At 47.1% G+C, this 12,033-nt stretch overlaps 1 protein-coding gene across 1 annotated transcript in view; it reads right to left on the bottom strand.

Moving 5' to 3' along the window:
• The window catches only part of LOC130476167 (rap1 GTPase-activating protein 1-like), a 44,772-nt gene that overhangs the window by 3,499 nt on the left and 29,240 nt on the right, over positions 1–12,033 (bottom strand). The window contains exons 16-22 of the mRNA XM_056848043.1: positions 9,474–9,623; positions 7,166–7,266; positions 4,159–4,275; positions 2,939–3,065; positions 2,689–2,791; positions 368–453; positions 150–219 (exon numbers count right to left, since the gene is read on the bottom strand). Coding sequence (XP_056704021.1) covers positions 196–219; positions 368–453; positions 2,689–2,791; positions 2,939–3,065; positions 4,159–4,275; positions 7,166–7,266; positions 9,474–9,623 — 708 coding nt within the window. The 3' untranslated portion in view covers positions 150–195. The remainder of the gene's footprint in view (positions 1–149; positions 220–367; positions 454–2,688; positions 2,792–2,938; positions 3,066–4,158; positions 4,276–7,165; positions 7,267–9,473; positions 9,624–12,033) is intronic.

The raw sequence follows: 12,033 nt of genomic DNA on the forward strand, positions 1-12,033 counted from the left end.
AACCGACCACTTCCTTCAGGGGAACTGATCTCTGTTGTCTGAAGATCAGCTGTAATCCCAGGAGATCTCCAGGCCCCACCGGGAGGTTGGCAACCCTACCCACATGCCCCTATCCCTGGAGCACCAAGGCCAACCAGGGCGTGGATTACCTGTGCATTACCCAGCATGCACTGAGACACCCCTCCAGCGATGACATCACACACAGCACAAAATGGAGGCCTGTGAAATAAGGAAGGGGCAGTTTCTTTAAAACTCTTCCCCTCGCCCCCCGCCTCCCCCTTTCCTTCCTGGATACGCAGGACCCACAGGTCACCTCCCTGCCTTCTCAGTATTACGGGGAGGGGGGGACAGAAAAATCGGCACTTACTGGAGTGTAACGCTGAGCATCCACCTTGCTGCCCTTCCCCTTCTCGGCGGATCCGGCAGCGCTGGCAGGAGGGAGCAGGCGAGTGACTGAAAGGAATGGACGAGCAGAAAAGAAAAACCAAGTTATTCCTGGAGTATCAGGACCACCGTTTCACCCATTTTTGCTTCTCCCATTTTTTTAAAAAATTATATTTATTCAACACAATTAACAGCAGCAAAAACAAAAACAAAACATATAGAAAAACATATAGCAGTCTTCATAATTTAAAATACTATATATATATATATGTATGTGCGTAAACTTAAGAAAACACACCCTGAATTTCTATATTACAGCTTCACGGTTTAGTCCTCTATAAAATAGCTAGTAGAAAAGGGCAAGAGTCCAGTAGCACCTTAAAGACTAACAAAAATATTTTCTGGTAGGGTATGAGCTTTCGTGAGCCACAGCTCCCTTCTTCAGATACAGAATAAATTAGCTAGACTGTCATCGCAGAAAGTTGTCCTTTCCCACCCTTGATTATAAGATTTTCCATTTTATTTACAGTTCGTAACCATAGCTCGTCTAGGTTCATTGTATCACCATTTTTCTGATATGTTGTTCATTTAATTAATACATATATTTCTTTTACTTTAACCAATCATTCCTCTATCTTTGGAGTCGTTTTTTGATTCCAGTGCCTGGCAAAAGTCATTCTAGCAGCAGTTATCATGTATAACCCCATACATCGTTTATCTTTAGTTAGGCTAGGGGCTAATGCTTCTCCCAGTTCTGACAGTCACCTGCTTAGCTTCATGTGCTCCAATGCTCCCAATGTAACCAGGCAGACATGGTATTGTGGTGTATGGTATTATACTTTTTTGGCGGGGGGGGGGGGGGGAGAGACTGAGGATATTGTTTCGAAGTTCAAACCCCACTCCTGGTTCTCGAGAATTTACATCTTTGGAGTGGAAAGCAGGGATCTGGGAGAGCCAGGTTCGACTCCACACTCCGCCATGGAAGCTCGATGGGGGGGGGGGGTCTTGAGCCAATCATTCTTTTGGCCTGCCCTACCTCACAGGGCTGATGTGAAGATAAAATGGAGGAAAAGAGGAGGATGTAAGCTGCTTCGGGTGCCCATCAGGAAATAAAGTGGGCTATAACTGAAGAATAAATGAAGCTTAATTAATTAACTTCACTGATACCACCCTCCTCCCAAATGGGGACCCAAAGAGTTTACATTCTCCTCCTCCAGCTTATCCTCACAACCACCCTGTGAGGGACGTCAGGCTGAGAGGGTGTGACTGGCCCTAGGTCACACAGTAAGCTTCCATGGCAGAGTGGGGATTTGAACCTGGGTCTCCCAGGTGCCGGTCCAACCTTCTGTTACCCGCCACTGGTTCTTGGGATTAAATTACGTTAAAATGCAGTATAAAATATGACTAATTACATAAATTAGTTAAAGCAAATGGGAACCTGCAAGGACTTGTGAGAGGCATCTCATTCCCCCGCTCCCTCACTATTTCCTGATCCCCTTTTCCTGAAAGCTCCCATAGGCTCTCCCCTTTTCCTGGTTCTGTCTCCCCTTTCCACCCAACAGCCAACCTACATTTATCTGCCCCTTTGTCTTCAGGTTTCCCTTCCCTGCAAGCAGCCTCTACCTAGGAAAACTAAGACCTAGTTCTGTGGTGGCGGCCACTGGGCCAGGCCCAAGAACTTGTGGTGTACCCTCAAGGACTTGTGGGGGGGCACCTCACTTTCCAGTGTATCCCCCCACACTATTTCCTCTTTCCCTCCCGTCAACCCCCATATCATCTCCCCTTCCCTGCCTCATTCTCGCCTTCTCAGCCATTCACCAATCTACCTTTTATCTGCCTCCCAAATTCAGCTACATTAATTAATTATTTAATTCATTAATACCCTACTTTTCTCCATGGTGGGGACCAAAGCAGCTTACATTATTCTCCTTTTTATCCTTACAACAATCCTGTGAAGTAGGTTAGGCTGAAACCCAGCCTGAAATACTGTAGTTGCCTAGCAACAGCCACTGAGGTAATCCATTGGTTAAAGCTACAGGCACTCCTTTTATAATTTTTGGGTTTTTTAAACCCCCATGTATTTGTTTTTTTTAGATTTCACATTTTTCTGCAAACTTGGGGCTCTGGTCAGGTTTGTAGAAACACCTGTCTTGCCCATTCACAGCTCCAGTCACCAGAATTAAGGATCCTCAGATTTGGCAAACTTCATTATTGGTATATAATTATATGATAAATAAATCTACAACAGTATGCAACTCATGTGGCCCATGCAAGAACTTCTTCTGTCGCTTGTACCCTCTGTACCTGGTGAACTGGTACTGCTGGGTGTGCAGGCGGTTTCCTCCGTCCACTGGCTCTGAACCATCGAGTCATGCTTAAGGGGACCTTCAAAGGAAGACATCAAGTCCTGCACCAGAGAAATAGAAAAGACGCCCCCACCCCCCCCAAAAAAGTACATCAAAGTCAGATTTCAGGGATGCCATGTCCGTTCCACCAGGGCAGGAAGATAGTTTAGCGGAAAGGTCTTTTAAAGACGGGCCCCCACCGCACTGACCGCCTCATTCTCCTCTTCCTCCGATGTTTCATTCTCCCTCACTCCACTGCAGCAGCTGCTCACGTTGGACGAAGAACGAGACAGGGGATGCATCGCGCAGTACCCTGATGTCGGACCGGGAAGGACCCTGGCGAGGGAACAGAAGCCCCAAATCAACTATCATAATCCCAGAGGTTGTTGCAATTCCTCCATCATGAACCTTTCCTTGTGGCATTCCTTGTGCCAAAGTCACACTATCCCACAGAAGTCGTAAAGCCGAGCCAGTGTCTGTGTGAGAACAGAACCCCTCTACATATTAAACAGAGTAAGGATGGCACATAGAAGAAGAAAAAGGAGGAGAGTTTATTTTTATACCCCAATTTTCTCTGCCTTTAAGGAGTCTCAAACTGGCTTACACTCACCTTCCCCTCCCCACAACAGACACATTGTGAGGTAGGTGGGGCTGAGAGAGTTCAAAGAGAACTGTGACTAGCCCAAGGTCACCTGGCTGGCTTCAGGTGGAGGAGTGGGGAAACAAACCCGGTTCTCCAGATCTGAGTCCGCCGCTCATGTGGAGGAGTGGGGAATCAAACCCGGCTCTCCAGATTAGAGTCCACTACTCATGTGGAGGAGTGGGGAATCAAACCCGGCTCTCCAGATCAGAGTCCACCGCTCGTGTTGAGGAGTGGGGAATCAAACGTGGTTCTCCAGATTAGAGTCCACCACCCTTAACTGCTTTTAACCACTATACTACACTGGCTGTTAACCACTACACCACCGTGTTGAGTCCTTCTCAAGCCTTCTCCTTCCAGTAAACTTTTGCTCTGAGGCTGCGGCTCAGTGGTAGAGCCTCAGTTTCATACATAGGAGGTTCCAGGTTTAACCTCCAGCCTCTCCAGTTAAAAAAGGGGACCAGGTAGTAGGTGGTGGGAAAGGCCTTTGCCTGAGACCACAGAAGGGCGTCAGCCCAGTGGCAGAGCGTCTGCTTGGCAGGCAGAAGGTCCCAGGTTCAATCCCCAGCATCTCGCATTTAAAAGGACTGGGCGATAGGTGATGTGAAATACTTCCACCTGACATCCTGGAGAGCTGCTGCCAGTCTGAGTAGACAATATGATAGATGAACGGTTTAATTCAGCAGATGGCAGCTTTGTGCCTGTTCTCGGGTGTGTGCATGTGTTGGTCCGAGTAGACAAGATGGACCTTGATAAGGTCAGACTTAGTAGACAGTGTTTTTCACTCACTTGCTCTTCCTGTTTGGGAATTCTGGGGAACTGGGACTAGAGGAGCCGTCAGATTTGAGATCACAAAAGGGTCCTGGACTCTCCAGTACTTTCTGTATCCTCTCGGCGACATCTTTGCTGAAGAGGGGGAGAAAAAAGGTTGACTACCCAGGGCAAAGTCTAAAGTTTTCGGTGAGATGAAGCAAACCACCAAAAAATTCCAGGGCCCCTATGCAGAGGAAGGCAATGGCAGACCACCTTCGTTAGTCTCTTGCCTTGAAAATCCTATAGGGTCATCATAAATTGGCTGCAATTTTCTGACACTTCCCACCATCATTAGAATAGCTTGGCATCAAAGAAGCCCTGCCCCATAGAGATTGGCAACATCTGGCTGCTGGCAGGGGGGCAGTTGGTGGCATATTTCTCAGGAGGGGAGAACAGTAACCCTGTGGCTGCCGTAGCACAAAAAGGGGAAAGCAAATGACAGGAAGACCTTGGGAACTGGGGAGGAGACTGAAACAGCATCTGCAAACCACCTTTTGGAGGGCTACACAAGTGGTAATTTCAACGGATTTTGCAAGTTGCTTGAAAGCTATATTAGGAAGGAACGACGGAGGTGGGTTTTTTTTTAACCAGGCAATCAATCAGTACACGTTTTAGGCTTACATTTCTTACAACTATATTAACAGCTATATTGTACAGGCAAGAAGCCTTCAAAGGCCATTTATGCAGGGCGGTTTCCCTCATGGTCACCCCCGCCAACTGCTCCGGTGCTTGGTTTTGATTATGCATGCCTTTCCTGAGCATCAGAGGTCATCTTGCTCTCCCCACTCGTTTCCGCACATTTTGCCCATGTTTTACAGATGCCGTTTTAACAAGAATCCGGAAAACGTGGTGGGGTGGTGCTAGTGGGGTGGATACAAACATCTTCCAAGAAGTTAAGCTGGAGAAAGGCAAACTGCAGGAAGGCTTCAAACTTCAACCAAAAGGAAAGGTGAGACATAAATATTTTAATTAATAAATATAGGAATAAATAAATGTTGGAGTGATAGGATAGGGGTAGGATCCACCCCACTATCTACTGGTCAGAAAGCCTCCACTACATGCCTCTGCCCTGGGGCACCCATAAAGCTCTCAGGGTCGCAGTAACACTCTTCAGACAAGAGCCGTCCGTGGCTATAAGTTTTTTATTCTCTTGCTATATTGCAGTTTACCCCAATCTGTGTTTTTGCACACTGAATAGAGTGAGAGGAGAGTGAGAAGGATCACCCAGGAAATCCCCAACATCCCCTTAGTGCACTTCCTTCTACAGTTTTTGCTTATCAGAAACATTACACACGTGTGTGTGTGTGTGTGTATCTGTATACATACGCACACACTCACAGGGGTACTAGAAAGAAAGAGAGACAAAGACAGACAAAAACTGAATGATGATGGTAACATCTAGATGAATTATTAATGCTAGAGGAAAAAGCAGCTTTTTATATAATCAAACAACGACTCTTAGATCACGAATACCAGAAAATATGCCCGCTCACTCCGCCAGTATGTCCCCCACTTAAAATGGGTTTGTCAATATTACCCGGAAGGATGCAGCAATATTTTAGTACACTTGAGGAACCTCTTTAACGGAGAGCAATTATGCTAGCTCGACTCAATTCCTTTCCCTCTAAGGTTTTATACAGGAGATTTACTAAGACTCCCTTTAACAAGAGGGTATGTCCATGCGGAACGGGCCAGCCAGACGCCCTACATCATGTTATCTTAGATTGTCATTTACATGAAGAACCCCGTAAAAAAATGTATATTACCCTTAATCAGCAAAAGGATGGCCCATTATAGAACATCTACTTGCCAATTCTTGCTGAACGATATTACAACTGATGTTACGGTGAAGGTGGCGGAGTTCTTGGCAGAAGTTGTTAAGGTTAAGATTCAAACTCAATTTTAATCTAGATATGTATTATCTGTTTATCTCTGACCTTGTGACCATCAATTTTATTATGCCAATAAAGGTTATCTGATTCTGATTCTGGTAACATCTACATTCTAAAAACCGAGAATCCCAATTTGATCAGGTGCAAAAAAGGAAGGGATTGTAATTCCACATTACCCTATGATAAGGGTTACAAATACCCTGTTATCTACCTTTGTCCTTTTTTCTATCATCAAGACTCCGGACACCTTGGAAGAACTGGGCTCCTGATATGGCATTCCCTGCAAGAAGGGTTTTCGTCCAAACAGTGGTACACAAGGGGTGTTTTTGCCCACCAAACTCACTTGTCCCACCATCATCTCTGTTTACAGCATTTAAAAAAAAAACCTGGTTTGACCAATGGTGGGATAAAAGAAGTGGACATGGTTACCCATGGGAATGCTGGGAATGGTGTCCACTCTCATACCACCTGAAACCTCTCTTACAAGCTACTGGTCTGTCCTCAGTCCCAACTACTTGGTTGGCCCTTCACTCTGACCCCATCGCCCTCCCACACACACAACACGGCTTTTTTGACACTTGAAAAGGCAGAGGGGAGGGACCAGAGTGCCGCATTGCTGGGCCCAATCAAGATCAGGTTCTCGCTGCATTTTAAAATTACTTTAAAATGGCGGTGGCATCCTTGTGGCCACAAGGACACCACCATATTTAGTTTGGCCCTAAGACACCCCTTGACGCCTCCTCCAGAATGCGCAGTTGCAACCAATATGCTATTAAAATGCTCCCATTGGTGGAGACACCACAAACAACATTCTGTACCATATCTGCAACATTAAAAAAAACAAAAACCTCAGGGCTCTTGAATAAAGGCACCCAGAGAAACCCATATCTCCCAACAGTGGCTTATGCCAATGACTGTTAGAATGATGAAACCGCACAACACATAAAATGTGGCTTGATTTCAAGCATCGTAACTATCAGCACCCATTCTAACACTACCTCTCGCATAAACAGCCACAAGAGTTTCTATGGGTAAATTCCCCCCTCCCCAATTCTAACCCCCGCAAGGTGCATCCCCCGCAAGGTGCGTACCTCTTTTCCTCTTGGATGTTCTCAATGCCAATGGCACTACTGCGGCGCCCATTGAAACGGCCTCGGTTGCGTGATGGGCTTCTCCCAGGTAGAGCAAAAGACTAGAGGGGGAGGAGAGTAGGGAAAAAAGAGAAAAAAGGAGGAGGGGGGACAGAGGGGACGCTGATCCCTGGCCCCAGCGATAAAAGATCTAGCCTATCAAGTGTTCCCCACACAGGAGAATGTGGAAAACTGCCCATGTTGGGCGTTCAGAGGAACCAAAAGTGGGAGAAACACTGAAACCCTAAAGACAGATTGAGATGGAAATGATCAGCAGGCAGAAATTCATAGGGATGCATGGGGAAGCAACAGCAGCAGAGACAAAATACAGATTTAGAAGGGAGAGAGAAAGAGAGAGAGGCCTTTTATGCATGGCTGTTTCCCTTGCGGTCACCGCTCCAACAACTTCGGGTCTTCGTTTTTATTATGCATGCTGTTTCCGACCATCAGAGGTCACCTCGCTTTCCTCCTGCGTTTCCCTGTGTTTTGCCCGCGATGTCAAATTCAAGATAAAACAGGTCCCTGAAAATGCGGGGGAAACTCTATATGACCTTCTTTGTATTGATGGTCGGATACCAGCCATGGTGCCTAAGCAATTAGCAGTGATGAGAAGAGAGAAAAGCAGGCCCAGATTCCCGTTACGAACGAGGAACCGTGAATTTCTGCAACGCCAGCAGCAGAACGCTCTGCTGAACATGCAACAGTTAAACCCTAATCCTAACTTGCAGCAATAATGTGGCCACATGGGATTGAGGGTTTGGGATTGAGCATTTAAGCATGGGATTGACCAAGGCTCATGACTAGAAGTCACAGCTGTTGACTGTACTCTCAGATGTACAAGGCCAGCCAACTGCCAAAGGAAAAGCACCTTAGAGGACACTGTCCATACTAGTCAAGGCACCGTCACTGAGAAGTAAAGCATACAGAAGGTCATTGTCCAAAAAGCCTTCCTCCAAATTGGGCGACTCTAACCATGCTCCAAGGAACCTTCCTTCAGCCCAAGGAGACGTCCGGCAGCTTAAATGGCTCTTCCTCCTCTGATTTTGTTCTAACCCAACACTAGGCACATGACTGCCAAGAGAAAGACTTGCCACCGCGGCATCTCTGTCTCCTCAACCTCTGCTTCCAAGCACTACTTCATCATACCCAGCCAACCGCAGACCAGACCAGTCTTGGTACTGAAACCACCCTTGCTGGAAAACATAATATAATCCCCAAATCATCTGTAGCACAGATCTGTAGCACAACCTCAGAGAAATTTTGCCATTTGGATCATAGCTTTCGGCTTCCCTCAGATGTGTTCCCCCAAGCAGGAGCTACAAAAAGCACCTCAGAATTTCACTTCAGGGAAAAACAGAGAGCAACTCTAATCTCAGATCCTATCAACCTTTGCTTACCATGTGGAAAGTGTTTTCATCAGGTCTGGATCCCCAAAACAAAGGCAGATGACAAACTGCCCTAAATCTTTAATGCAGGCACTTAAATCAGGCTAGACCAGGGGTGTCGAACATGAGGCCAGCGGGCCGAATTCGGCCCCTTGAGAGCTCTTATCCGGCCCGCAAGCCGGCCGAGGCAGCCGCCCACCCCCTCTCAATCTGGGCTGGAGAGGCATGGCCAGGCCCGACCAAGTGACATTGAGGTACTATCCGGCCCTCGTAACAATTGAGTTCGGCACCCCTGGGCTAGAGCGTCGGTTGCCTCTCAACAACGATGGAGGTTTCTGCATGGGGCCTAGGTAGAGAGATAAAGACTCTTCCCTTCCTTCATCCAGAATGTCACTAGCCTCATCAAAACTCTTTTGAAGAGTTTTGAGGAAAGCTCCATGTAAGTTTCAAAATCCCACTCTACTGAAATTGGGGGGTGAGGGGACACCTTGAAAAGATGAAATATAACCAACAGATGCTCTGAAAGCTTCTCCTTGGTTCAAGACCAAGGCTAGCCTGGCAAAAGATATGGCGACGCACAAGGTCTCTAAAGTTTGTAATACTCAGGTTCTCCGTAAACACATTCCCCATCCCTCAAGCTCAATTCAGCGTCAGAATAAGTACGTGGACAGATTTGGGTTCAGATTCAGGGGAGTAGGATGAGGAAAATGCAGACCAAAAGAGTTGAGGGAAGGAGGGGAAAATCAATTAAAACAACCAAGACACACAAACATGGGGAAATGGAGGACTGCAAACCAAAAATGCAGATGAGCAGCGGGTCTACAGGGAAACAGGAGATGGGTGGGTGGACCTCCGCCCTGGGATGCCCCTCTTCAACAGCTTACCGCAGCGATGGCCTTGGGCCCCTCGGCGACGCTCTGGTTGAGGGTGAGGCCAGCGGTAGCCGGGCGGTTGGGAGGAGTAGCCGGCTGCTGCTGCTTCCGCATGGCTATCCCCATGGTATCCAGGCTCTGGCTACGGCCTCGGATCACCCGCTGGAGAGAAGGGAGACAGGGAGACAGACACCGACACAATCACAGACACACAGAAAGGACATCACGCAGGGTGCCATGGGACGGCAGTGGGTGGGGGAGAGGGAGAAGAAGAAGAGTTGGTTTTTATATGCCGACTGTCTCTCCCACTTAAGGAAGAATCAAACCGGCTTACAATCAACTTCCCTTCGCCTCCCCGCAACAGACACCCCGGGATGTACGTGGGGCTGAGAGAATGTGACTAGCTCAAGGTCACCCAGCTGGATTCATGTGGAGGAGTGGGGAAACAAATCCAGTTCACCAGATTAGCCTCCGACGCTCATGTGGAGGAGCGGGGAATCAAACTGCTCCAAGCACACCTCTTAACCACTACACCACGCTGGCAGAGGAACTAACGTTAGCATTCCCAAGACAAGAGTCCTTCTAGAACTCGGGCAGAAAAGGCATTGTCTGAATGTCTGTGTACTGCTTTGGGGTCCTCTAATCCATGTCTTCAAAAAGAACACTCTCCTGAAATTCTCCTATCAACGAAGAAAAACATCCCAGAGCAACTCTCTAGTAAGACAACATTTCCACTACCACTGTACCCACTTAAGCCTCGCCTAGACCTGCTGGAGAATAAGGTGGTAGGATTCTGAGGTAACAGAACCAACTGTACCACCATGTCCCCACCATGTTGGGGAGGGGGTGTGGATCAGTGGTAGAGCATCTGCTTGGCATGCAGAAGGTCCCAGGTTCAATCCCCGGCATCTCCAATTCAAGGGACTGGGCAAGGAGGTGATGTGAAAGACCCCTGCCTGAGACCCTGGAGTGCCGCTGCCGGTCTGAGTAGACAATACTGACTTGGATGGACCAAGGGTCTGATTCAGTATAAGGCAGCTTCATGTGTTCATGTGTGTCCCCCCCCCCAGCTTCCACCAGTTTTCAGGCACAGCCTGGCAACCCTACCCCACAACAACCCTGTGAGGTAGGCTAGGCTGAAGGAAGGTGACTGGCCCAAGATCAGCCAATGAACCGAGTGGGGATTTGAACCACAGTCTCCCAGGTTCCAGTCTGACACTAAGACCAGTACACCGTGCTAACTTGAATAGCACTAAACACCAAGCTACGCATTCAGCAGTCCCACGAGATGCATCTGTTGCTGGATTGTACCAGTTTGGGTTGCAGGTCAAGAAGTGGAATCCTTCCGGATATTTAAAAACACTCCCAGCACACGTTCAGAGAAAAGATTTGAGCCTAATCCACAGATTAGTTTGCAAGGCTTTTATTCTTTTCTTTCGTTCTTTCTTTTTTAACATATTTCTCTACAAAGTAATGTAACACGCTTTAATTTCTCTGATCATGTTGTCACCATTCTCTTGACCCCTGTTTTGCTCCTTTCCCAGATCTGCTACGTGGTCAGCTTGGCTCAACTCTGGGTCGGGAAATACTTGGAGATTTGGGGGTGGAGCCTAATGAGGGCAGAGTTTGGGAGGGGAGGGACTTCAGTGGGGTATAACGCCATAGAGTCCACCTTCTAAAGTGGCCATTTTGTCCAGGTGCTGATCTCTGTCACCTAGAGATCAGTTGTAATCCCAGGAGATTGCCAGCCACCACCTGGAGGTTACAATTCATTATTATTTATTAATACAGAGATAAGCATTCATCTCATGCCTTCTGATTGCCCGACGGACAAAGCTTCGGCGAAATAGGAATTTTACCGGAATCCTATCTCCGATCATAACATAAATTTCAAAGGGAAAATATACCCTATTGGTGAAAGGGGCATTTTATTAATAGCCCCGTTTTGTGAAACGAAACAGGAAGGAACTATCAAATACGACCTTCAACTTTAAAATCTACACAATCAGCCAAGAGTCGGCTTGCAGCCTGTTTTGCCTTAATGATGCTGAATCAGCGCGCGGCTTCTCTAGCCTGCAAGTGGCGTTTCTAGCCAGCACACATCGGGATATTTTCACCCGGTGGAGTTCTTTATAACAATCTTCGGGACTTAATTGTGTTCTGCTTTATAGATGGAATTCAGTATATGTAACTGGAAGAAATTGTAAATATTGATAAATTGTTATGTTGATGTATGTAGCCATCAGTGCTTGTGTTTTTCTTTAAACCACCTGGACGTTGGAAACTCTAGGGTAAGCAAGAGAGGCAAAGGCTTGTAGCACACAGAATCCTACAGACAGCATAAGAACCACCCTCTTGCTGATACTTCAGAACAATGCTTCTTATCCCTCCGTCCAACTTGGTTCTTAGAAAATCCCACTGGTTCCCACATTTTGCAAAAACGTTTGTCCCCCTCGGCCAAAGATATTGCAATATCTCAAGTCGCTCACTCCAAGCATTCAAAAATAAATTCTAACTCCTTTAAAAAAAAATCCCACGGGGTAGCCATGTCAATCAACTGTAGCAAAAATAA

The sequence above is a fragment of the Euleptes europaea genome, chromosome 4, assembly GCF_029931775.1.
Source record: "Euleptes europaea isolate rEulEur1 chromosome 4, rEulEur1.hap1, whole genome shotgun sequence".
NCBI lineage: Eukaryota > Metazoa > Chordata > Lepidosauria > Squamata > Sphaerodactylidae > Euleptes > Euleptes europaea.